General features: G+C 46.5%; 1 protein-coding gene across 1 annotated transcript; it reads right to left on the bottom strand.

Annotated features, from left to right (window-relative positions):
* Positions 1-1,770: 1,770 nt before the first annotated feature.
* LOC123131673 (DExH-box ATP-dependent RNA helicase DExH12) lies at positions 1,771-9,859 on the bottom strand. Its single transcript, XM_044551342.1, has 5 exons — positions 9,685-9,859; positions 8,867-9,596; positions 6,499-8,748; positions 5,243-5,632; positions 1,771-5,141 (listed from the first exon to the last, which is right to left on the bottom strand). The coding sequence occupies exons 2-5, from the start codon at positions 9,587-9,589 to the stop codon at positions 1,968-1,970; spliced, it is 6,537 nt and encodes a 2,178-aa protein (XP_044407277.1). The 5' UTR covers positions 9,590-9,596; positions 9,685-9,859; the 3' UTR covers positions 1,771-1,967.
* Between the last annotated feature and the right edge of the window lie 14,107 nt (positions 9,860-23,966).

The raw sequence follows: 23,966 nt of genomic DNA, 5'->3' as shown, positions 1-23,966 counted from the left end.
TCCTATGCCCTCATGTTCTTCCGGACGTAACACTTCATTAAAATCGCCTATGCACACCCACAGAAGGTGGCTTGAACTTGTTATAGAGGCAAATCTAAAATCAAGTGTGTTCGGGCCTCCCCATAGAAGCAAGATGCTCGCCACTTATCATACCCTGGTTCATCGATAGAGCAGTCTATATGATACACCGAGTACCCCAAAATCTCAACTTTTATTGGATTGTTCCAAAAGATACGAAGGCCGCCACTCCGGCCATTACTACTAACTGCAAAAGAATTATCAAAGCCCAAAGTGCTTGCTAAATTTTCTACCCGAACTCTATCTAGTTGAATTTCGACAATACAAAGTATGGTAGGGACAAATCTCTTCGCTAGTTCGCGAACTTCTCGAACTGCCGCGGCTTTGCCCACGCCGCGGCAGTTCCAACTTAAGATACTCATTGTGCCCGGCGGTACTCCTCACAGGAGTCCGCCGATGTTGCTTCCGAACTGCCGCCCAACTGCTTGATCATGCTCTGATTCTGAAACACATGTTCAGTCCCTGGTTCTATCCTAGCTCGCTTTAGGTCTTGCTTTGGGGGCGGGCTCACTGGCATCTGTGATGAGGGTAAGGCAAGCAAATCTGCCCCCTTTGCAGCCATCCTGTATCCCTTTTGTATGTTGGCTATTGCATCGGAGACTTGCGTGCGTTTTCTGTTGCCTTCCGCATCAGTCATGTATTCATCTGTATTAGGATTGTTCCGGATCTGCTGTCCCGAGCCCTTGGCTTTCCCTCTGTTGCCGGTCCTTGCACCTCCAGGTCCTGGCCCTGCGCCCCTAAACCAGTCCGCTTTTAGACCCTTGAACACCAGAGCTGAGGGAGGATGCACACCATCGCCGTGTTCTTTAAACAGATGCCCCAGCCTCCCACAAACAGCGCACCAGTTTGGGAGATGCTCATACCTCACCCGGAAGATCATCCTCTCCCCCCCCCCCCACCCCCACCTTCAGAGACACTGCATTTTTCAGGGGTTTGCCCACATTAATCTTAACCTGCACTCGATAGAAATTGCCTTCAAAATCATGCGAGGCTGGTTCGGCATATACAAAATCACCCAGCTTTGCAGCAAGCGATGGGATCTATAATACATAACCCTCTGGAAAGTCATGAATCTAAGCGCAGATTTCCAGCCAATCTAGCTTAACAGAGGACGGTTTTGAGAAACCATCGTACGGTGCCAGGATCACCGCATCACCACGAAACGCCCATGGTCCATCCCCCATGACTCGTTCCTAGCCCCCCAGACAAGCGAATTGCAGAGTGTGCAGGTTGTCTTTCAGGGGGTGGATACTAACTTTCTGAGCAAGATTCCAGGCCGCACGCATGTTTTTGTAGAACCCGAATTGGCTGTACTGTTTCTCGGTGTTCACCCTAGCCACCGCCATCCATCGAGTAGCTTCCGGCGGCACGGATCCTTGATCCACAACCACATCATCGAGATCGTCCTCCGAGAGGCCCAGCTCCTTCATCATAGCAGCCAGATCATCCGGATCACCCGAACTCGAAGCCTCTGCCGCCATCTTTCCGTTCCCTAGCCCGAAAGAGAGATCCACCGCATTATTCCCTTCTATTGTACCACCAAGGTAACGGTGAGACAAAAATGTCTTGTGGATCAATTTATATCTTGACTGACAAAAACACAATAACGTGTTTATCAGGCTCAACTTAATCCTATTATAATAACTTGTCAAATCAGATCAAGAAACATCACATAAGAACATCAGCAAAACATCATCAGCAACCAGTGCAGATCCTCCTCGTTGCCATACAAAAACACAATAACGTACGTGTGCATCAGGTTACACTTACCCTGAATCAAAGCTAAACTTCAGGTGTTACATTACAGACAAGAGGATGATAATAAGTTTCATGTCACACTCACATAAGAGCAAAAACCCAGTATAAAAAAAAGTTCTAGGTGTTCGAAATCAGTCGCCTCCAGCTTCCTTGATATCGACGGTGAACTCGTACTCCTGGTCGCAGCCAAGGTAGGAGTCCGACATCAGGTAGATCATGTAGTCCTTGCTCCCTGGCTCCGCAGCAGCGGTGAACTCGAGCTTCACACGGGCCCTTTTCTGGAGGGTGACCCTCTTGATCGCCAGCAGCTGCTTCGTGGAGCTGTCGCCGACCACCAGCCACCACCCTTCCTCCTTGGTCTTGGGGAACCTGGGGGCGTGCACCGGCCCGACCTCAGAGTTCGGCAGGTTGGTCATGTCACGCTCCAGAGTCACCTGCAAGGTCACGTTGTCACCGGCCCTTACGTCGTCGCCCTCACGGACTTCATATGTCATGTCGACGTTGGGGAACCGCTTGAAGAACTGGACCACGTCCTGCAGCTCAGAGTTTGACAGCTGCAGCAGGTCCCGCATCTCATCAATGCTCATCTCAGCCAGATCAAAGATGCTCTCGATGGGCTTCGCTTCATTTTCCTGGCATCTCCGGGCCAGGTCCCTGGTGAAGTGTGGAAGTTGGAGCAGCACAGAATCACGATCCCACATGCCTTGAGTCACCATCTGGCTCAGCTCCATTGCATTCAGAGCCAGAGTGAGCCATCCACTGCTAGAGATGACATCAACCATTGCCAGGAGCAGCCTATGGGCAGAAAGGAGGATCTCGCGCTGGTCGGCTGCCAGGTTCCCTACCACCGTGTGCCTTGCAAAGTGGGATTGCAGCAGGGCGTTCGCCTTGACATGTGGATCACCATACTTGGGTTTGTCAATAGAAAACCTCTGGTGACGGACTAGCCTCTCAATGTATTCCTCTTCGCCTGGGCGACTTGGAAGCTCTGCATATTCTGATGCTGAAGCTAGAATTTCGAGGAGACCTTTCATCTTGGTCTTCTGAGTTAGCATTGAACTGAACCGTTCAATGGTAGTGTAGCTGATGTAGTAGTACGCAGCAATGAGACCAAGGTTGAGCGGCTTCAGGTACATATCCTCCTCTACAGCCACGCACTTGCTTGACTCCAGGTCATTCAACACTGTCTCGATTAGCTCAGAAAGATGATCTGACAGATGCCTGTGACTTACACCCTGCAGGTTGTAGTAGTTGGGGTTCTTGTTCAGCCGCCTGTACATGAAAGTCCAAGTAAGATAGTCCACTGCATCTTGTTTGTTTTCTACAACACCCACAACAACCTCGGCATTCATATGATCATGCAAGAAATGGTGGAGATGACTCTCCACAGGGAAGGCCTCAAATAGGAACTTCTTGTAGTATTCCTTCCGAGGTGCATGGCACAATATAACACATTTCCCTGAGTTATCTTGAAGAGGCCTGCTAGCATGACCCATCATCTGTAGCAGATCAGTGATTGGATAATCAGTATGAGCACTCTCCCGGCCATCATAATACTGGGTTCCCATCACAACAACCAAATGAGCAGGCAATGATCTGCCCCAGCACATCGTGCTGCTTGCAACACACACTTGGATCCTCCCACCAAGAAACAGCTGAGTCACCAGTTCCTGGTCAAGGTCACTAAGGCCCTCATGCAAGTAGCCCACACCACATCTCAGCGTATTTTTAAGTGTTTCTTCATTGACACCTCCAATGAAAGTATCCATCTCATCCTGGGACCCAAGAAGGAACGGTGTACCGCCACCCTCAGCACTCGAGTATGCACACAAATCCAATGCAGTCAACCTTGCATGCTTCCGTGTCGGCACAAACACAAGGGCAGGCTTACCACTCTTTGCATGTTGTGTGATGGCAGTGTATGTTGGCTTTGCCATTGCTTGCATTCTTGCCTCAAAATTTGCTATATCCACACCCTGGATGTGTATTTCCAACGGGACTGGCCGCACTGCTGGGGGGAAGTTGAAAAGACCATGAGCAGTAGCACCAATCCATTCTCCAAGATCTTTAGCATTTCCAAGTGACGCTGAAAGCGCCACAATCCGGATGTTACTGCCAATATGACTTGAAATACGCCTCATCCGAGAGACAACTATTTCCAGAACATGTCCCTTCTCAGATCCAATTAGATGAAGCTCATCAACAATAAATAAGCTGACTTGCTGGACAGGTTTCCGCTGCTTCCACCGGCGAGAAAGTGCATCCCACTTTTCAGGAGTACTGATAATGATCTCCCCTTTGTCAAGAAGTTTCAAATCAGCAGCAGTTTCGCCTGTTAGCTCAACCACACGGGCAAATTCACCAAATTTCTTTGACCAGTCTCTGTATCTTTCTTTGGCCAGAGCTTCAATAGGTGCTATATACACAACACGCATGTTGGTTTCCCCAGATACAGCCTTCTGATGGTTCCTTAGTATAGCAAATTCCGCACATATAGTCTTCCCACTACCAGTTGGTGCAGCAACCAATACACTGTCGTCACTATTATACAAGACAGTGAACACTTGAGTCTGGATGGGGTTGAAATGTTTAAAAGCACTATAAAGACCTTCATATCGTGCATTCCTCAATGCAGTGACGGGTAGTGGCTGCAGATCAAGCAATTCAGTTGGTGGAGCATATTTTTCTGGAAGAATCAAGTGCCTAAAGCAAACAGGGAGAATCGTCTGAGAACCAAGCCACTTGTCAGATACAACACGTATAAAATACTGAGGAGGCAGTGGCTCATATATTGGCACTGTAAAGTGAAGTGTGTGATCTTCATCCACATATTGTTTCTTAAGCATGAAGTACTCATGGTGAAGAATGTACTCTCCATCATTGTCCTCGACTATAACCCAAAATGGCTCAACATATCCATGTACCTTATCATCCCATAGGAAATCAGGTGTTATAGTCAGTTCGAAACCTAAAACCGTGCGAGTAATGGGTTGAACATGGGCAGAAAGGTTCAACTTCGGCAACTGGTGGATGCACCTGTGCAGCTGCTTCCCCATCTTTTGAAACCGGATTAGTTCACCGATTTCCTGCGATGATAGGTCATAGTACCTCTCCCAGGCCAATTCTTTTTTCTCCAGTTTCATCAGAATTTCCTTTGGAATACCAGGAAACTGGCGCAAGGGTGTTTGGACACTCCACATCTGCTTATCAATCATCTTGCAAAGATTCAGAGCCTTCTCTGCTAACTGAGCCCATCCCCTCTTCAGAACTATCTCAAAAAGCGCTCGTAGAAGTCGGCCAGCACTCTGTAACATTGAGAATAAGAGATGTAAGAATACTAGACAAAATAAGCAAGCAGTTCAAAGTTCAAACTCAGTTATTGTATGGAACATAGAGAACATGTTACCTGTCTGATGTAGACCATATCAGAACCAAGGGAGAGGCCCTCCAGTTTCAACCTAGATATATATGCTTGCAACAGCACATTGATCTTTGCACTGGGCTCCTCCAAACTCTCTTTTACAGGAATTGGCACACGATCCAAAAGCTTTGCCAGCTCCATCTTCTCATCTTGTCTGACACTAACATACTTAAACTCTTCACTCAGAGAGAACAATCGACACAGCTCAATATCACCCATCGTGGGCTTCAGATATTCATTGTATGTCGAAATAGTCCCATGACTAATGTAGTAATAACTGGCAATCCTTCCAAGGTCCGTAACCTGAAAGTATCCTGTTTTCCTGTCGTACTTTATCAAATTATTCCTATCCAGCAAATTTGCAGCAGAGTGCACCTGAAGCAGCAAACCAAGAATCAGCAGTGGAACAGGCAAGAAGTACAAAATCAAGAGAGCATCTGAAGAACAATATTAACAATGCCAATCATAAGCTAACTGACAACTATGTTGCTCTGGTATTTCTCTAAGGGTTGGGACCAGTATTAAGATGCGCCCATATACAACAAATGAAATAATAAGTAACTCATCCAATGAAAAGCAAATAGCTGAGAATTTCTTTTCCTATCACCGCAAAATACCCAATACCACATTACTGATAGGATGAAGCCTCTTCCACCTTCATTTTTCCCAATTCTAAAAACCAATCTCAAGCAAATGCCTCCTGTATTACAACAAATTATCCATGATAAATTTTGTATCTACATGCCTACCCATATTTGAACTTTAGAAAAATTTGGAAAATAAATTTCCATTATAATGCCACATCTGTATGGGCAATGATGCTGTTACTGATACACAGAAATCAAGAAATCAAACAGACACTAATTACCAAAGAGTATTTTTTTCCATATAAGCAATCTACAAAATGTGCAACTTAATCACATCTGGCATAACAATACTGAAGACACAAAAAAACTAATACCAGTGGAAGACACTTTCCCCTGGATGCAATTGCCCTAGTCAGGTAGAAACATGTTGCCTAGTCTATTCTCCACATATAAATACTGAACACCGCAATGTACAGCCAGAAAATTTAACAATTGCTTATTTACTAAAGATTATATGCTCATGCACCTGTTGAACACCGCAATGTACAGCTAGTCCATATATGTAAGTGTAACACATGAAACAATGCTTGAAAATAAATCACTAGGATGATGGGATTATGCAGCTTCAAAAAACAGAGTATAGCATGTACTTACCAAGTCAGCTCTCCTCTCATCTAGCGTTTTGTCCGTCTCCATGATATCTGCTGGTAAGCCATACAGCGTTGGATTCCGCAGCATCCGGATGTAGAGATAAGTGTAGCCAAGCCAAGAGCATGCTTCCCGAGCATTCTGAATAGTACCCAGAACAATCTCTGCATTTAACTGATCTGCCAACTTGGATACGAACTGACTCTCGATAGGCAGCTGTTGATTCATAAGGGAGAGGTAGTATTGCAATTCACTGTGGCCAGTTAAGATTATTCCCTCTCCGTGTGTGTCATACTGAGGCCTACCTGCACGACCAAGCATCTGCATGACATCCAGAGGACTTAATTCTGTCCAAGCACCTTTTTCCGGATTATAAATCTGTGTGCCCTTTATAATAACAGTATGTGCAGGCAAGTTGACACCCCAAGCAAGGGTGGCTGTCGAAACAAGGACCTGTATATGCTTATCAGCAAAAAGTTCCTCAACAAGTTCACGGTCTACCCTTGCCATCCCAGCATGATGAATAGCAAACCCATACGGCAAAAGGTCTTTAAGATCACTGCTTTTGACAATATCTGTATGACTGCCAAGGATCTCCTGGCTTGCACTCTCATCCTTCAGAAAGCGAGTCAATGTATCATTCGCCAAGGCAGTGTCTCTGATGGCCCTAGCAGTTTTCGATGTCTCCTTCCTGGAGTGCACAAAAATAAGCACTTGATGCTTACCAGCAGAAGCCATTACTTTCTCATAACAGATCTCATTCATCAACTGAAACCTCTGCAGTGGCTTCCTCACAGTGATCCCAATGTACTGCTGAGCAAGAGGGCAAGGCCGGTAACTGTTATCAAAATGGAAGAGACCCTCAGAGCGAACACGCAGGAATACAGCAACATCTTCATAGTTTGGAAGAGTTGCAGAGAGGCCAACTAGGCGAATATGTTCCTTGGTCGTCTCAATCTGCCGTACTGTTCTAGAAACAATACTCTCCAGGACAGGCCCTCTGTTGTCATGAAGCAGATGGATCTCATCTATGATCAGAAGCTTTACCATTTGAGTGTATGTTCTGTCCCCAGATTTCCTCGTGACAATATCCCACTTCTCAGGTGTGGTGACGATGATCTGTGTATCATCAATCTGTTGTTTTGTCAGGTTCTGGTCTCCACTGAGCTCCCTAACATTAACATTGAAGTCTTTAAGCCGTGCCGACAAGTTTCCAACAACTTCAGCAACCAGAGCTTTCATTGGGGCCACATAGACAATTTTGTACTTGCTATTATCAAACTCACCATCCTTCATATGCAAACCAATCTGGTGAAGAATTGTAAGCACAGCCACATTGGTTTTACCAGCACCAGTTGGAGCACAGAGAAGGATGTTGTCTGGTTTGAAAAGGGCAGTATCATAAACCTTGCTCTGGACCCTGTTCAGCTGCTGCATTCCAGCAAAAGCCGGTTGTGCCCACCCTGGGATATCAGATATCTTCACAATCTTCTCTCCAGTTCCATATGGCCTAGGTTTCAATGCTGGCACATGGACTTCTTCATACCCCTTATGAGGGGTTCTAAATGATCCCTCGGGAAGTTCACATTTCTTGTTGGCCATCAAGAGACCACCTTGGTGGAAGGAGAGGCTATCAAGATCAAGCAGCTGCCTCTGGCCCTTTAGCCATCCACTCTCCGTATCCCGCTCAACTGCCCGGCGCTCCCTTGGACCATCAGCGCCAGCACTGTCATTGTTAAGAAGCCTCTTGGCCTCATCCCTGATACTTTTCTCCAGATTCTTCTGCCTCTCCTTTGCAGAGGCTCTAGTTGCATGTAGCTGCTCCAATATTGGGGCTAAGCTTGGGTTATCCATCATCTCTTCCTCTATCTTCTTCCGCTCTTCCTGATCTTCAGCCCTGGCTAAGCGGGTACACCAGACTATCTTGAACCGGTTGCGCAGTACCAGTTTAATGAGATCGAATTTCTCATAGTCCAACTCCATGACAAGGCGATTCTCAACATCTCTGTCGTCACCCACAGCAATTATCTTCAATATCTCCTCGGCAAGCTTCTGGCTCTGCTGGGGATCAATATCTTCGTATGCTTGTGTTATCTTCCTCTGCAGCCAGTAAGCATCAATGTCCTGCACATTTATGTTCAGGCCCTCATTGGAGTTCTGCATATCATCGTCATCCAACTCTCCGCCCATCTGCATACCTCCAGGACGGTTCAACTCAGCCACATCATCATCGTCGTCATCCAAGTCATCTTGCACCTGATCAAGGCAAAACATTGAAGGTTATACACACAAGCAAACATATGGGATTTTCCAGTCAGGAACAGGCAAGAGAAATAGAGAAAGACTGTAAGCACAATGGGATATGGGTATGTACCTGATCAAAATCACTTTCCTCATCATCTTCATCCTCCTCGAACTCGACAGCAACTCCAATATCATCATCCATGGTGGCGTCCCCGCCATCACCAGAAGGAGCAGCAGCAGGGTCGCTGGCATCATGGAAATCTGTGATGAGCTTCCCGATGGAGACAAACTGGTCGAACATGGCGCTGGAGATGGGGTTGAGGAGCTTCTCGATCTCCTTCTTCTTGTCAGGGTTCTTGATCTTGTCATTCTTGAGGACGGCGAGCACCTCATCAGCAGCGCCGCCAAGCACGTCGAGCGGCTGGCCGCCGAACTGCTGCTGGATGACGCTGAGCATGGCCTCGTAGGCGGCGCGCGTCTCCTTGGTCTGGGGCTTGTAGACGACATCGTCCGCAAGGGAGAGCACGCTCTCCTCGCGCTGGGCGGCGGAGGAGCGGCGCCTGCGCTTGCGGGGCTGGTCGGCGTCGGCGTCGCCGGCAGAGGCGGCGGCGTCGCGCTCCTTCTTCTTGCGGGACTTGGTGAGGCGGTCCTCGAGCTCGGGGGGCTTGGCCTGCACGGCGCGGTCGCCGAAGCTCCTCTTGTCGATCCGGCCCCAGAGCGTCTCGGGCTCGCCCGTGGGCTCGTGCGTGTCCCGCGGCCGCGAGTCGGTGGTGAGCACCAGGCTCGAGTTGGCGCGGTACTCGTACTGCTTGAACCGCGCGTGCGCCTCCGCGCCGCCTCCCAGGTTCGCCATCTCGCCGCTGCGGGGGAGCGGTCAGGCGCGGATCGAGCTAGGGTTTTGGAAGCTAGGGTTCTGAGGAGGGGAGTGAGGGGCGTGCCGGCTGTTACCTGTGGGTCGGGCGGCGGGCGGGGCTAGCGGGGGCGGCTCGTGGCGCGGCTCCCGCCGCCTCGGGTGGTGGCGGCGGCGGCGGCGGCCTCGGGCGGCGGCGTCGTCGGCGTCGGAGATGGGGGAGAAGAGGGGATGGATTTGGGGGGAAGAGAAGGCGGCGGGGCGGAGATTGGATTGGACTCGGGAATATAGCCTAGGTCAGCTCAGGCCAGGCCGGGTCGGTTCGAGACGACAGGAATGGAACCGACCCAGATCGGGGCCTGGGCCGGCCCGTTTGGGTCAGCTGTACAGCACGATCATTCGGGCCTTCCTTGGTGGGCCTGAGAGGGGGATAAGACGGCCAACCTTCTCGGTTGCATTTGGCGACGTCACTAATTAAAAAGCACAACCGTGTCTCGCGGAAAAAAAACCGTGACTTTCGCGAAAGAAAAAAAAGAAAACGCATTTTTTCGCGTAAAAAAAATCGAAATTTTTTTGATCGAAAAGCTATGGAAGACCGAGAGAAAACCAAAACATCGAAAAAAAACAGAAAAAAACCGTTTAAAAAGTCGAAAATGCGTGTAGAAAAATAAAAAAATCCGGTGGAAGCGTCCAGAGCGCGACACGTGGCGAATGGCCAAGAGCGCACCAAGTGATGTTGATCGTTGCGAGGCTCCCAAAGAAGCGCTCGTTAACTAGTTGCTCCCTGCATTCGGCCTTGACGCAACGGGTCATCTAGTCGTATAAAAATCCCTAAAAAAACTAGTCGTATAAGATTTTTCTCAAAAAAAAAGTCTAGTCATATAAGATCACCAGTGCCACGAGTGAAAGAACATGCGATGCCCCCATGTTTGGTTTTGGCAATTGATGACAATCTCTATGGACTAATGGTTGCCTTGAGTTATATTTAAAGGTTTTGTCCATAGGCTTTTCTTGGAGTACATGTGTTGGTTTCAAGGAGAGTTTGTGTCGACCAAGGTGCCATTCAAGGAATTATCCAAAGATTGGTCATGTGAGTGTCGAGCTTATTGCAAGCATGTCTTGAATAAGAAGATTGTGTGATCATTCATGTCTACCTTCGAGACATCATCCAAATGAAGAGAATTGGAAAGATTCAAGGTTGATCAAGATTAAGTCAAGAATGAATCAAGTTGATCAACTCACAAAGCGCAGAAGATGTACCGAGAGGGATCAAGTGATCCCATGGTATGGTAAGCATTGTCAATTTCGCTTTGTGTACTAACCCATGGTCTTCGTGATAGTTCTTTGTAGGGTTAGGTTGCGGTGTGCAAGTTCAAGTGGAGCATCACGAAGAGATCAAATGCTTGAAGCTTGCCGTCCTTTATGGTGACAATGGACTTGTGAAGATGTGCGGAAGAGTGGCTCACCCATAGTGGAGTATGGGGGAGCAATCAACTAGTCTTCATCGAGTCAACACAATCAAGAAAGGTTGCGGTGTGCAAGTTCAAGTGGAGCATCATGAAGAGATCAAATGCTTGAAGCTTGCCGTCCTTTGTGGTGACAATGGACTTGTGAAGATGTGCGGAAGAGTGGCTCACCCATAGTGGAGTATGGGGAAGCAATCAACTAGTCTTCATCGAGTCAACACAATCAAGAAAGGTGGTCCAATTTGAGGGAGTCAAGATCGTCATCATCCAGCTCAAGTGGACCATGTGCAAGGCAAAGGTTTGCCCTTGATAAGTTTTCTATTTTACCGGTCTCATGGTGGTAGTTGGGAGACCGGGTTATAGGTTCGATTGTCGTACTATCAAGGGGGGCTCTCGATGAGTAGATTGATCGCATCGTTTCATAGAGAGCTCAAACCATTGCATCCTTGCATCATCTTTATTGGTTCTTGTTTGGTTCCTCTCCTTGTGAGATTTGAAGCTTATGGTCATTTTCATGACAAGCTCGAGTTCATCAAAAACGGAGTTCCCATGCTTCTTCTATGATGTTTTCGGTGTTGGAGGTTATGCCGGTTCTTCTCTGTTGGAGGTTTCACTCTTCTATTTCTTTAGGCATACCTCCCCTGGCCCTTCTTGCTGTAATAGGTCATTTTTTATGCTACTTGTCATCATCTATGCAACAAGCTTGAGTTTTCTCAATTCGGAGCTCATACGCAGAAGTTGTGGCAATTTAGGCTTTATTGCATCCTGTGTTTTCTCTGTTGTGTTCGTGAAAGCCTCAAGCGGTAGTACTGCTCTCTAGAGCGGTAGTACCGCGGCCCTGTGCCGCGCGTACTACCGCTGCTTCTGGGGATGCGTCTTTTCATGTCGGGTTTCGCGGTAGTAGAGCGGTAGTACCTCTTATAAGCGGTAAGCGGTACTACCTCTCCTCCCGAGCGGTAGTACCTCTTATAAGTGGTAAGCGGTACTACCTCTCCCCAGAGCAGTACTACCTCTCTGGCAGATCTACAGCTCGTGTTTGTCTCTCTCGTTGGGCTGTTTTGTCCGTGCTAAGCGGTAGTACCGCTCCTCCAAGCGGTAGTACCGCTTGTACACGACCTGAGCACTAACGGTTGGATTCGGGAGCCCCTATAAAAGGGGGTCTTCTTCCCCATTCAACCTTATCTCTTGAGCTCGTGTTCTTCCCCCATTGTTGACCTTCTTCGAGCTTGCTAACTCTCAATCCCTCCATGGATTCTTACTAGTTTTTAAGGGAAAAGAGAGAGGAGATCTAGATCCACATTTCCACCAATCACTTTCTCCTCTATGTGAGGGGAACCCCTTGGATCTAGATCTTGGAGTTCTTGGTGTTCTCTTTCTTGTTCTTCCTCTCATTTTCCTCCCTAGCATTAGTTGCTTAGGTGGGATTTGAGAGAGAAGGACTTGGGCACTCCGTGTGCCCTTGCCATTGCATTTGTTGCATCGGTTTGAGTTCTCCACGTGATACGTGAAAGTTACAAGTTGAGAAGCTTATTACTCTTGGGTGCTCGGTACCCTTGAGCTTGTTCCTCTTGGGTGCTTGGGCGCCCTAGACGGTTGTTGGTGTTCGGAGCTCAATCATTGTGGTGCAAAGCTCCGGGAAAGCATCGGGGTCTTCAATTAGGTTGTGGAGATCGCCGCGAGCAATTTGACGGGTACCGGTGACCGCCCCCAAGGGTTGGCAAAGTGTACGGGTTCGGTGACCGCCCCCAAGGGTTGCCAAAGTGTACGGGTTCGGTGACCGCCCCCAAGAGTTGCCATTTGTACGGGTTCGGTGACCGCCCTCAAGGGTCCCTTAGTGGAATCACGGCATATTGCATTGTGCGAGAGCGTGAGGAGATTACGGTGGCCCTAGTGGCTTCTTGGGGAGCATTGTGCCTCCACGCCCTCCAAGCGGATATTAGCATCCGCAAGGGTGTGAACTTCGGGATACATCATCGTCTCCTCGTGCCTCGGTTATCTCTTACCCGAGCCCTTTACTTATGCACTTTACTTTGTGATAGCCATATTGTTTCTTGTCATATATCTTGCTATCACATAGTTGCTTATCTTGCTTAGCATAAGTTGTTGGTGCACATAGGTGAGCCTAGTTGTTTTAGGTTTTGTGCTTGGCAAATTAACCGCTAGGTTTATTCCGCATTTGTTCAAGCCTAAACCGTAATTATTTTAAAACGCCTATTCACCCCCCTCTAGGCGACATCCACGATCTTTCAACGAGGACAAAGGAAATTACTCAGACATGATGCATAGCAGCGCAATAGATCATATGCTTTGTGTTGGATGTTGATATCATTCAAGGCCACGGAATTGAATCGGGCTCAGTATCAAATATCACTGACCTTTTCATATTGACATTGAACCAGAATTCTATTGTTCAGATGTGCAAAGAATTCACACTTGGAACTCGCATAAGAGGCTCAATTCTGAAGCTTGTATGGATGTCCATTCGATACATTGGAGTTGCTCATTTCTCAGATGAAAATTGTACTTTGATGTAATGTCTAAAACTAAATTATATGTGAATAATTACACATCAGAAATACAAATCTAAGCATCAAGTATTTGTACAACATATGAATCAACAAATTGTACAATCAATCAAGCATGAAAAGGACCAAAACCAAATTTTGTATCAACATCACAAGGCTAACAGACCCACATCATGCATGACCCACATCAAACACTTTGGATCCGCCTGTTGTGGATCCATGCTCAAATCCATTGACCTGCAAAAGTGGAAAAATCTCAGCATACAAGCACATACAGTGGGTAGTCACTACATGTGGGAATTAGAGGAGATTAGAGGGTTAGGGTACGGTTGCCATGGGGCTAGAGGAAGAAACATCAATGGGGGGAGGTTGCCCGTGCCATCGGCGGCAAGCGCGTGGTGGTGGGTCAGGAAGACGACGGCCAGGGGAGGTGAGCGTACATGGAGGTCGGCGCACGCGGAGGAGGTGCAGATCCGCCGAAGAGGAGAGAGAGGAGGACGGCGGAGAGGGAATGACCTGCGCCGTCAGGAGCTTCGTGTCGCGCCTCTGTCCGCCTCCCCTCTTGATCTTTCGTCTGTTCCTTTCCTCGAGTCTGGCGAAGCGGTAAGTCGAGCGTTTGATCCCGAATATCAGCCCAAGTCGAGCTCCTGACCTCTGATTTCGGGAATAGCTACGCGGGTTGCGAGAGCGGGCCAACGAATATCTTAGGCCAATTCAGCGACTCAATTCCTTGACCATCTAAACAATGGCATTTGGGCCGCCCAATGCTAATATCAATATCTAGGCCTCAATATCAACATCCAAACGAGGTGATAGAGAAATACAGTACTTCATTGCATCAAGCACCATGACTTAGTAGTAGAATCCATATGTGACGTTCTGGAGCTGCATGCATCCAAAAGGCCAAACGGCATGTCCTCCTTTTCTTGCTTCCTCCCTTCGCTCGCTCGCGATTTGATACGTATCAGGCCCACACACAAACCCCTTCATCCTCCGCTAAGGATACCCTCCAACTAGTTTCCTCCCTTCGCTCCCTCCCTTCGCTCGCTCGCGATTTATATTGTCGTTAACTTCAACACTAAAGGATTTCTACTTTTCAAATATATTGTGTATCCGGTTGTAAGAAAACATGACCAATTAAAATGTAATATGTGTAGGGCGGGCCCTCGCTAGTAGAAAAAGGGCCATTAGTCCCGGTTCGTAAGGTCCATCTATCCCGGTTGGCGAACCGGGACTAAAGGGTCGTTACTAATGCCCTAGGCCTTCAGTCCCGGTTCTTACACGAACCGAGGCAGATGGGCCTCCACGTGGTCGCTGCGGTGAGCCCAGGCAGGAGGGCCTTTGGTCCCGGTTGGTGGCACCAACCGGGACCAAAAGGCATCCACGCGTCAACAACTGGCAGGAGCTGAGGTTTGTTTTTTTGAAAGGGGGTGGTTTAGGGGTTTTGGGGGTTAATTTAGGTTGTTAGCTAGCCAATAGAGAGAAGTGTCCACTCTTATCTCCGTGCAACCAAAATGGGTGATGCTCTCAGAATTGTACAGTTTTACTTCGAAATCCATACCATGATGGGTCCTTAGGTGAATTTTCTTTGTTTTCATCCTTTCATGATCTTCAAAACCCATCCTCTCCAAGACATAGCGTCTTGCATGACATGGGATAAGCTAGTCGAATTGTAAAAGATGAAAATTACACGTTGAAATAGTTGAAGTCGTGCTTAATTACGAAAAAAACACTTGTCATCATTGTGTACCGTTTCAACATCGAAAGTCTCCTCGAGCTTAATGCTGAAGCGCCGATCTTCGTCTAGGTGAGGCCTGTCGCACATACCTCGGTCGTCGTGGCACCAGTCGCACTCCCCGGGAGACTTTCGTCATCCGAGTACGACATTTCCTACATCATATGAGCATTCAAACTTGATGGCCATTACATTTCAATGGTCGTCCGAGTAATGTAATTGATGAGTTATGCATGCGTGCACAACTTTCATTTTATTCTCCTAGAGATTAAGCTTGAGAAGGGACTAATAACCGTCTTAGACTCGAGACGAAAAAATCCCGAGGACTATGCGGACATGACTAAAATGCTCGAGAAGTAAGTTCAATCGATCATTATCGCATCATATCCGCAACTTTGTTCATTTTCTGATATCAAGTGATTGTTTTGTTTGTCCCGCAGGGCTTGGAAAGTATTCACCGCACAAGCTCCAGGACTGCCACATGCCCGAAAATAAGTACTACTAGCTAGCTAGTTCCGCGCATCTCCCGTTGATTCTAACTACTTTTATCAATACCATTTATAATGCTTTATTATCAGTTTGATTGACCTCTATTTCTCGTAAAGTGCTTGTGGCAGGAACCTGGGAATAATTACTGTGGGTACTATGTTTGCGAGTTCATTCACAATGCGACTTGCAAAAATAAGCGGGGCTACTCTAAAAGACAATTTGAAGTGCGTAAGCAATAATATTCACAATTTCATTTTATTATACCATCATTTGTGTTGAGTTTCATTCATATATATGTATTGACCCCTTCTTCAAATTAGACGTGGCAGATGCGGAATGAACTCCTACCACAAGATCGCATACGAGCAATTCAAGAGAAATTGGCGGGATTCTTTCTTGACCGCGTCATCAGTAAAGCTGAAGAATCCCATGTGAAACTTGAGTTCAGAAGTTAGGGAATTATAAGAGATCTTAATATTGTATATATGTAGCCAGTAGCGTCGGATAGATATACGAAAACTTGTTTTTCGACCAATCTCGAAGAAGGAGAGGTCGATCACTTCTCTCTGTATATGTTCATGACGATCTTCTGTACTTAATGGTTTCCTTCATTTGCTTACTAGCTAGCGTGTCGAGTCCTCTCTATACGTATAGTACGTAGCGTCGACCAAGCACGGAGATAAGAGAGGACACTTCTCTCTATTAGCTAGCTAACACAATATATGAAACCCCTATATTAACACTACAAAACCCCAAAAACCCCAATCCCCCCCCCCCTTCAAAAACAAAAACAAAAACCCCAACCCCTGAATTGCTGATGCGTGGATGTCTTTTGGTTCCGGTTGATACTACCAACTGGGACAAAAGGCCCCACGTGGAGCCCCATCTGTCCCGATTCGTATAAGAACCGGGACTAAAGGTATTGGGCTTTAGTACCGACCCTTTAATCCCGGTTCCCGAACCGAGAGAAATAGGCCTTATGAACCGGGACAAATGGGCATTTTTCTACTAGTGCATTATCATACTCCATAAATTCAGTCCGTATCTTCTTTCATAATGGTTTTCATGCAGATAGAGCCGCATGTCGATAGAATATCAGAATTGTAGCATGCATGTAAAAGTTAAATGTTTACAGTATTATACTCCATAAATTTGGTGGTCGTATCTTCTTTCATAATGGCTTCCATGCAGATATAGCCAAATCTTTCAGATAGAATATCAGAATTGCAATATGCATATCTTCTAGATAGGATCACATAATCATTTCTTTGACTTTTTTAGGACTCATCTTTCGAGGCTATAAGATAGGGTGTGGCCTCTTCTGATGCGTCAATTTCATGCTTGCTTACTTGCTTTCGGGACTATTTATTCTTGGAGTCATGGGAGTGGTCAAGATGACAGGACTGTTATGCCTGTTCTTGCTTTGCCACTTTTAGTTCCTGGTAAGCGTTGTCTGAAAATTTCACATGAAGAACAAGGAACTTCATCAATGCATGTTTTATACTTTGTTTCCTCCTCTGTGAATTTCGTACTCCATGCCACAACTTTTTATCCTGTTCCTTTTGTGGAACATCATAAGATCTGAATTTCTTTTTGTACAAAAAATTATGTGGTTATTTTGTAGGTTCGGAAGCAAAGATGTGCACTCGAGATAGCCGGACCTATACGTCTGTACCATGCAAGCATGATCCTTGTGTTGATGCATGCCACAAGGAGGGCTCTATCGAAGGGTTTTGTTACCTATTCTTCGGAGCTTGTACATGCCAATGTGAGTGTTGAATAAGAAACATGTTGCAACTATCATAGGGTGTGTGTAACAAATAATAATGTTGAGTAGTATGATGACTTGACAATGGGCAATGCAAGAGGTTGAGAATCTACCAAATATTCCTTAATTCTATATCTACTAAAGGAGGGTGCGTTTCTCCAAATGTTTGGATTGTCCCTACGTCACATGTGCCAGAATTATTGATGTGGGTCGAGCCATGTAAGTGGGCTTCCTATTTTAATGGGAAATAGAAAAATGGTGAGTCAATTACACTGATGGTGCTAGAACTTGACGCAAACAGTCACTTTGGTGCCAGATGTTGTGGCATACATCAAAGTGGTGCAAAAACTTGGCTTTGGCGTGCAAATACAATGCTTATTCCATTTCCATATGTAATTTAAGTTGACTAGGCACATGGGGCCCGCTGTCAGCGTCTGGAACAGGTAGAAGGCGCGTGTGGCCTGGTTTTTGTGAAAACACCCTTGAAATATAATTTTTTTCAAAAAAAAATTTGCTGACCAGAAAGAGGTATTTTTTCACCTCTATGGCCAGTGGATCCCGAAAGTGAAAATTGAACGAAAGCAGTGCACGTCAGGTAACGAACACACGACCTGCACCCAAAATGCAAGATAACTAACCACTGCACCGCTAACGTTCACATGACCGAATGGATGACAATCCTATTTGTATTGGACCTGTAAGCATGTGGACCATAGTGCGACCCATTTTACACGAGCTATTTTCTACTTTATTGATAAAACGTAAGTAATAAAAATTAAATATGAATATTGGTGTATTATATTATACATACACATGATGAATAGTAAATAAACACATTTAAATATACAACTGTGTATTATAGAAAAAATATTTAGTTAATATGTACATTTATTTTTTTATTAAATATGAATGTTTAGTGAATACAAAAATATTATACACTCAAGGATTATATTTAAATTATATACAAAATATCCTTATATAAATAGTTCAAATTTTAAATTATGACTATTTTAAAATTTAATGTCTGTATAATTAAAGTATTTTTTGAATTGTAATCTTATAAATATTTTTATTATTCTAAATTATATGACCATTGTTTATACTTCATAAATACTATTTTAGATATATTAATATTTTAAATAATATGTGAACAATTTTTTAAAATAAATTATTTTCTTTGTATGTAAAATTTTTATACACATGAATATTCAAACATTATTTTTATTTGTGAGATTATAATTTACATACTTTCTACAAATTTAAAATGGGACGCACTATCTGTACTTCATTTAAGCTCCACATGCGGCCGGCTCGAATACATATAGTTTTGTTATCTACCCCTCCGTTCCCAAATATAATTCTTTTTAGAGATTCCAACAAGTGACTATATACGAAGCAAAATTTCTACATTCTAAAATATATCTACATACATTCGTATGTTATAGTTCATTTGAAATGTCTAAAAAGACTTACATTTAGGAACGGAGGGAGTATAATGGATATGCTAATCGGGTAGGTAGAGTGGTTAGCGTGATTCTTCTGCTGGTGGTAGATCGTGCGCTCGATACAACGTGGTCACATTTTTGGTTAATTTTCATTCACTTTTGCGTGACCCACTGGTCATATAGAGATGAAAAAAAAAATACCTCCCGCTTCAACAGTTTTTTTTCAAGGGTGTTTTCACAAAAACCAGACCACACGCCCCTTCTACCCGTTCCAGAGGCTGATAGCGGGCCCCATGTGCCTAGTCAACGCAATTTTCATATACAAACAAGATAAGCACTGTATTTGCATGTCAAAGCTAAGTTTTTGCACCATTTTGATGTATGTCACAACTTCTAGCACTAAAGTGACCGTTTACATCAAGTTCTAACACCATCGATGTAAATCACTCAAAAATGGTCTGCAACTCAACTTTGTACGCACCTGGGCTAGAATTATCAATGTCGATGGCGAGCGATGTGAGTGGGCTTCCTAGCAGGGTGGATAAAAAAAGGTTGTTTACTAATTTATAGTCCCACATCACTCCCTAGCGCCGCCAGTCGACCTACCAACTCCTCCCGCCGCGCCGCCGTCGGAGGACGTCGCCGGGCAAAGCCCGCGTGGCCGACGGCGCCAGCGGGGCGTCTCCTCGCGGCGGCTGCCGTGCTGCAGGGCAGCAGTTCATGGCGGCGCGTCGACGCGACCCGTCGGTTGGCAGCGGGGCTTGGCGTCCGGTGGCGTGGTGGCTCCGAATGGAAGGGTGGCACGCTCTGTGCCAGTGGCGCGGGGCTAGCTTGCTTCCTTGCTGGCTGAGTCCTGGAAGCAAATTCACGATCCTCCTCCGTCTTCGTCAAAGCTGGTAGTGCCTAACTGAGATGCCATCAATTGGTCTTAGATCTTTGGCTGTTGCATGTCCGACGCCTATTGCAGTAAGTCACCGGTGTGGTCCGACTTGCATCTGGCCAGGGAGGGTGATAGCGTGAGGCCCTGATGTCCTCAGCTGGATCAAGATTCTCCACCTCTATCACGCAAGGATTCGCTGCACAGATCGTGGCAAGACCGGTACCTGTGAGGGTCCGACCGGCAGTTGCTGGCTTGGCCGGATATACACGATGGTGTTCAAGGCCGGCGAGGCGACAATCGGCGGTGAAGTGCTCCGTCATCGGTGTTGGTCGAGGATTAACACTTCGACGTGGGAGCGACCTCACGGCGGACTGCGATAGCGAATGAAAGGTCTTTGCAAGTGATACTCTCCAAGATCCCGTGGTTGCTTCGGTGGTGTTATGCAATCTATGAATGATGTCTTGACGCAGAGGGTATGGTTGCGCAGTGGAGGCTGTCGGTTTTCTAACCCAGCACATGTAGCTGTTAGGATCGTGAAAAAGAGGTGGCGACAACACATGCTTGACTTCGATGGTGATGCTTTTTGAGTACCCGCTCTCGAGCTCCGGGGTGAAAACCTAGGTCAGAACCATGTCGGTTATACCTGGCAATGACGATGTTTCGCCCTCGTTACCTTGTTGAAGGCATTGCTCGGAGATGCTCAGACAGTTTCTTCAAGGTGAAAACCTAGAATTTGCCCTTTGGTGGTTGGTTCTGGTGACAGCGGTGCTCGAGCGTCGCTCCCTTTCTGAAGGCGTTGCTGTTGAAAAATGTCGATGTCCTTGTGGTGTCATGAGATGATTGGTGCGGATATGGTCATTATAGTAGGTTGTCGATCGCGATTTAGAATGCTTCGGGACGGTTTTTTTCTCTCTCTCGCTTAGGCGTAGCTTTGGTCTTATATGACTTTGCTATTTGCCGGCGATTTTTTGTGTGTGTGCGTTAGTGTTGGCTGTCTGCATCCTACCTATGCAGAGGCCGGGTGTGTCCTCACTATCTCGATGCTTCATTTTGAGTAATAAAATCCACCCTATGTCGAAAAATCACTCTTTTGCTTTAAATCTTTCCTAATAATAATAATATTTACCTAATAATAAAAGCAAATTGGGTTTCTTTCGTCCATCATGCATTTTTCAGAAAAGTCCCTCTATTTCAGAGAATTCAACCTGCGGTCCTGTTTTAAATTAAAACGAGTCGTTATTTTCGTATTTTACACAAAAGTACCTGTCTTTTCTTGAAATCAACCCGTCATCTGGATTTAAGTCACACCAAAACCGTTATTTTATATTTTTCGAAACCCCCCTGATGTTTTAGGTAATTCATCCGCGGATCATATTTAAGTCAAACAAATGCTTTTTAAAATCATCCATATCTTTTAAACCGTAACTCCGATTTGAACATGTTATATATGAAATTTGATTAGAAAAATATGTAGAATATGAATATGATATTATTTTTACCTGTTAAGTATTTTTAAATATTATTTTAGAATATATTTGAGTCAAACCAAATGATTTTCTAAATTATCTGTATCTTTTAAACCGTAACTTTGATTTTAACATATTATATATAAAATTTTATTAGAAAAATGTGTGGAATCTAAATATGATGTTAATTCTACCTGTTAAATATTTTTAAAATATTGTTATGGAAGCAAACTTATAATTTATAGAGCAAGATTCGTTTTTTTCATACCAGCGGCGATCCAGATTGCAAATAAACACCCAACCATAACCATATAGGGAAAAGAAAATATCGATAACTACACATGCATACCTCTGAAAAATGCCGCAGGGGAAAACAACAGATTTCTCATCGCGAGAGTGAGAGAAAGAGAGAGAGAGAGAGAGAGAGAGAGAGAGAGAGAGAGAGAGAGAGGGAGGGAGGAGAGGGAGAGAGAGACGTCTTAGGATTAACCATATTCAACACACATTTTTTGTTGTTTTGTGTGAACACCGAGGCCATCGTTGGCGAGGGTGAGAAGGAGGATAATCGGCAACACAAATATGATGCCTCGCAAAAATAAAGGAGATGGACCTATTGTGGTCTTGAGTGATTGTTATTGAGTTAAGAGCGTGTGTTATGTTTTCTCTCCCGTTGCAACGCACGGGCTCTTTTGCTAGTAATAATAATAAAGTGATTATCGCTTCTGCCCGCCCGCTCATCGTCGTGATTTTTTTTACATCCGTAGTACTCCCTCCATTTTTATATATAAGGCCACTATGGAATATACATTTTGCATCTATACAAGGCCACCAATAGTAATCGAGGCAAAATTAATGATATTTTCTTGTACTAAGAACATGTTTAATACTTGCATGCATGCAGTCATAATGACAGTCAGCTATTTCCTCCACTCAGTTTCTTTGCATGCATGCGAAGTATTAATGATCCCAGTAAACAAGAAGAAAAGTTGACTTGTAAAACATGCATTAAATTTTACATTGGTATCTGTAATCCAAGTTTGGGGCCTTGTATATAAAAATGAAGGGATTAATGTTTTTCGGTCATAAGTTCTAAAGTCAGTTTCGTTTATTCTCTGGACTCTAAAAAAGAACGACTGCACTGACCGTATTAGGCCTGGGTTGCACAATACTATTATTGGGCCGCATACTCTCCCGTGACCGCATCCACCTAGTCTATATCTCTATCTCTACCTCTTTATCTTTACCTACTAATAAACCAGCGATGGCTTCTGGTCGTACGTCGCTGGCCTTTTTGCAAAAAAGTCCTCCCGTTTATGAGAAAATAACCCGCAGTTCTGTCTTAAAGGGATAACGTTTCGTTCCTCCACCACTTATCCATTGCTTTTGCCTCCACTTTACCGCCGGTCACGCCCCGCCGCTTGCCGCCGGCATTGACGCCGCAGAAACCAAGGCAGGGGGATGCGTTGTGGCGGGCGTCCACGCTGCCCGAGCCCAGGAACAGGGCGAGGCATCGCGGCGGGGTTGTAGAGCGCGGCTGCCGTTGTAGGCGTCGGGCGCAGCGGACCGAGGCGCTGCGGCGGGGCGGCTTCGGCCTGGAGTGCGGGCGCTACCACAACGGTGAACCGGGGGAGAGGCTCCGGCAGTGGAGCCAGGCATGGCTTGGCGTCGCCAAGAGCAACGAGGTCGTCGCCGCCGGCCTCCGCGCCACGAGCCGGTGGGCGAGCCCGGCATGCCGGCGCTGGACGCGTGCGTGCTCTGCGCCAAGCGGCTGGCGCGCGACAGCGACGTCTTCATGTACAGAGGGGACACACCCTTCTGTAGCAAGGAGTGCCGGCACGAGCAGTTGCAGCTCGACGCTGTCTCCGCCAGGCAGGCAGCCCGGAGGCTGCAGAGGTTCTCGGCCGGAGCAGAGTCCGGGCGTGCACACCATGGGGTGTCCGTCTCGAGCTAACCGGCAAAAGCGCCATGGTACATACGGTGCCTGACGAAGAAATGTTACTCCGCTTGTGCCAAAGAGATTTGCGTGCATGAAGCCGCTGATGTGCAGTGATAATTGATCGAGCAGAGCCAGAACGAGGAGACTTGCCTTGCTTGAAGAAGGAAGACGTGGCTCACCGGAGCTGCTCACGGCAGGCCGGCGCTGCATGTGTCGCCTGTCAAGTGATTTGGGCATAAACACACCAGAAAAGGGGCTGGATTGGATTGGATTTGGGCATAGGTGACGTTGCATAGGCGCCGCCACATTCATGGCCACCGGCAGACGAGCAGCACCACCAGAAGACTGCCTCTGCCACAGGCGCCACAGCTAGCCCCCGCGCGTGCTGGCCGGCCGCCAGATCTGGCGAGCAATCAAGCCACTGCACACCGGCCCCATTGCCCACAGCCACCCACCGGGAGGGGATCCACCACCACGGCACGGGACTCCGCCCCGGCCCCCGTGCGCCGACGAGCAGGCGGCCATCGCCCCAGCCGTTGCAGCAAACACGCCGGCGCTGCCAGCCAGGAAGTGGCTGGCCAGCAGCCACCGCGGCTGAGGAATGAGGATAGGAGAGCAGCGCTTGGGTGGTGTTAGGTGGATGGAGAAGAGAAGGGCGGGCTGCTTGGGT

This window comes from Triticum aestivum, chromosome 6A (genome assembly GCF_018294505.1).
Source record: "Triticum aestivum cultivar Chinese Spring chromosome 6A, IWGSC CS RefSeq v2.1, whole genome shotgun sequence".
Lineage (NCBI taxonomy): Eukaryota > Viridiplantae > Streptophyta > Magnoliopsida > Poales > Poaceae > Triticum > Triticum aestivum.
Note: the sequence above shows the minus strand (reverse complement) of the source record. Positions and strands in the feature narration are given on the sequence as shown.

Coding starts and splice junctions, on each gene's coding strand:
- LOC123131673 (XM_044551342.1), bottom strand. CDS start 9,589: ATGGCGAACCTGGGAGGCGGCGCGGAGGCGCACGCGCGGTTCAAGCAG. Junction 8,749..8,866: donor AGGAAAGTGATTTTGATCAG/GTACATACCCAT, acceptor TGCCTTGATCAG/GTGCAAGATGACTTGGATGA. Junction 5,142..5,242: donor ATATGGTCTACATCAGACAG/GTAACATGTTCT, acceptor TCAATGTTACAG/AGTGCTGGCCGACTTCTACG.